At 31.4% G+C, this 3,074-nt stretch overlaps 1 protein-coding gene across 1 annotated transcript in view; it reads right to left on the bottom strand.

Annotated features, from left to right (window-relative positions):
* Nucleotides 1–2,572, bottom strand: part of LOC119830440 (dual specificity protein phosphatase MPK-4-like) — a 5,823-nt gene extending 3,251 nt beyond the window's left edge. Inside the window, exons 1-4 of the mRNA XM_038353468.1 lie at nucleotides 2,208–2,572; nucleotides 1,724–1,855; nucleotides 1,356–1,455; nucleotides 715–950 (exon numbers count right to left, since the gene is read on the bottom strand). Coding sequence (XP_038209396.1) covers nucleotides 715–950; nucleotides 1,356–1,455; nucleotides 1,724–1,855; nucleotides 2,208–2,316 — 577 coding nt within the window. The 5' untranslated portion in view covers nucleotides 2,317–2,572. The remainder of the gene's footprint in view (nucleotides 1–714; nucleotides 951–1,355; nucleotides 1,456–1,723; nucleotides 1,856–2,207) is intronic.
* Between the last annotated feature and the right edge of the window lie 502 nt (nucleotides 2,573–3,074).

Here is a 3,074-nt window from a genome sequence, read left to right as displayed (position 1 = left end):
CATTTGAAGCCATATTGCCACAATTACAATTAATTTTACTTCGTCGCCAATAAAGAATACGCCATCTTAAGATCAGAAGCAAAACTGATTTATTTCACAAATACCTACATTACTATTGACATAATCAATTGACATATTAATATCTAACAGATAATTTCCAAAACCAATTTTATTGTGGGAGTCGAGCACGCTTCGGCACGAATTGGGCCAGCTCGCACCGGGGAAATACCACACCCCCACAGAATACCGGCGTCAAATAGTGGCATGCCACTGTGTTTCGTGCGGTGAGTGGGGGAGCCGCAGGCCCGTTTTCTTTTCCTCACCCGTCCTAGTCCATTCCTTCTTTCCAGCCGTTAATCCATTCCTTTTCCCTTATCCCAAAAAAGCGGGCAGCGCATTCGCAGAGGCCCAACCTTTGCGAATGTTCATGGGCGGTGGTGATCGCTTACCATCAGGCGAACCACCAGCTCAGTTGCCCGCTATGACATAAAAAAAAAAAACCTAAAAATCCTTAAAGAAACACCATAAATAAAAAAATATCCCAACACCGTAGTGTAATGCATAAAATATATAATTAATGAATACCATTACTAACTGACGATGATATATAAAAATGAAAAGTATTAAATAAAATAGAAGCACAGGCAAGTTTGCCATTTAAGCACTAATCACTGAGAAATATACACCAAATAAAGGATTAAAACACTATCCCACCTTGTTTTAACTTCTGGCCAGCCATTTTCAACCTAAACTGCTTGTACCTAGGGTCTTCTCTATTTATCATGTACCCCATATGTCCAAACAGTTTCAGTTGGGCAACAAATCCTATATTGGGACCAATAAACCTCCGCTTACTCTTCACGAGAACAAATGCTTCTTCATAACAAAGCCCATATTTCTCCATTATGTATGCTATGACAACTGCTGCTGATCTCGATACGCCGAAATAACTGCAAAGGAAAAGGCACTCTTTATCCAGAATATTCTTCATAGATTTTTAGACATATTTTGGACATATTATGATGAAATATAAAATATCTCCCGATGATGCGTGTACTACATTAGAGGTTGAAATTTATACCTTTGGTTAATTCTCTTTTATGAGGGTTTGTTTTGCAAGAAAGCCAATGCTAGAAAAGTATATGTAAAATTAAATATGCATTAGATATCTATTTTTTTCTTTAGTACTCACAAGATTTTTTAAATTAAATATTACCTCCCATAAGCACTATAAAAATCTCTATACCTAAATAAACTATTGTAAAATATTACTTGTGTTGAGCTTTTTAAAAGCAATTGTCTTAAAATAAGAATGATCAGCAGTGTAATAATTAAAAATATATTATAAATATTACCAATGCACCAGCACAGTGCCCCCACTACCAATAGCTTGTTTAATAAAATCATTGCAATCAGGAAGCTGGCTTATTAAATCTTCTTTTGGTATATCTGCCACTGAAATCATATACGTAAAAGTTTGGATGTACGTTTGTTATTCAAGCACTACACTACACTAACAAGCACAAATTTGTAAATTTCTAACCTAAGTTTGATGTATTTAGCATTAAAAATAACAAATAGTGCAATATGTAAACTGTATTTTAAGTATGTTTTTCCACTAATTCTAAATTAAAAATTAATTGACCTAAATTAATAGATGCAAATTAATATATGCCCATTCTTAGTCTTTCTATTTCTTAGGTAAATCAATAATATAACTAACATTTGACAAATTTGAAGATAAGTTTACTGCGATCCAACACTGTCCTTGGTAGTGGAACCAGATCTATTGTCAGCACATGTGTCACATTGAGACGTTCTAGAGTCTTGTGGTCTCTCGCACAGGCCAGATTACCTGAAAGTATCACACACTATGTAGAATCAAACTGAGAGAGCTCTCCATATGACAAAAAGAAGCATCATAGATATTATTTGCTTTTTAGCTATCAACTTATATAAAACATATGGTAATGTATAAAATATTATTAATTATTGTATAAACATTGACAACTTTAACACAAATTTTATTGAGTTCACATTAGTTCCAAAAGATATATATTGTAGCAGCTGCTTTCATGATAATTACAGTGAAACAATTAGCTTTTAATTGAATTGCTGTATGTGCAATTGACACGAAAATTTTAACCTTCACAGGACAGACTACAAAACGTTTACAACTTTTTTTTTTAATTTCGTTTAAATATTACCCAAATAAAGTCCATCGTCAATAAGATCTACGCTGATGTCCAAATTCTCATCATCAACTTCGGCAGTCTCTGCCGCGTGTATTTCAACTTCTGCTAGTTGCTTAGCCATTAATATTATATAGACTCCTATATTATAAGCTTTCTTTTTTGGAACAATATTGACGAAAAAATCAATAAAACGAACAGCCTAAATAAACTTGCAAATTAACGACTTAAGGGCCAGGAATAAGATTATCAGATTTTTATTATTACGAAATATTATTTTAAAATAAACTTCAGAAAGATTCGTCACCAATTTTAATATTAAATAAATTATCTTAATTCAAAAAATATAAATTTCCGATTCGCGGGAAATCAACATTCAACAATATAAATTTCAACAACCTATTGTCAACTTCCAAATGTCAAGTATAATATATGACATGTGCTATCAAGATTCAAGTGTAAGTAAGCTGTAACTCCCTAGTCTATAACATTTTTAACAATTGAAAAAAGCCTTAAATTGAATGTTTTTCAACATTTTGTTTTAAAATAATTAACTTACTTTAATTAACCTCAAATTATATTTCTAAGTATATAATTAAACATTAAATTTTTTATTGAATCGTTTATCAGATGGCGCTATACCAAAATCTTAATGGGACTTCGCGGATATTGATTTTGAGTTCTGCGAATTTTAAATTATTAAAGGTAAAAAATTTATTTCCAAGTACCTATATTTATTTGTAAATATTATAAGAAAAGCCATAATAATATATAGGTTACTAATTCAAGGCGCTTAAGAACTCATTTATAAGTATTTTGCTTCGAAAATACCTATCAATTTAAAGTTATAATAAATAATAATATATTGAATAATTACATAGT

Source organism: Zerene cesonia, chromosome 11 (genome assembly GCF_012273895.1).
Source record: "Zerene cesonia ecotype Mississippi chromosome 11, Zerene_cesonia_1.1, whole genome shotgun sequence".
Lineage (NCBI taxonomy): Eukaryota > Metazoa > Arthropoda > Insecta > Lepidoptera > Pieridae > Zerene > Zerene cesonia.
Note: the sequence above shows the minus strand (reverse complement) of the source record. Positions and strands in the feature narration are given on the sequence as shown.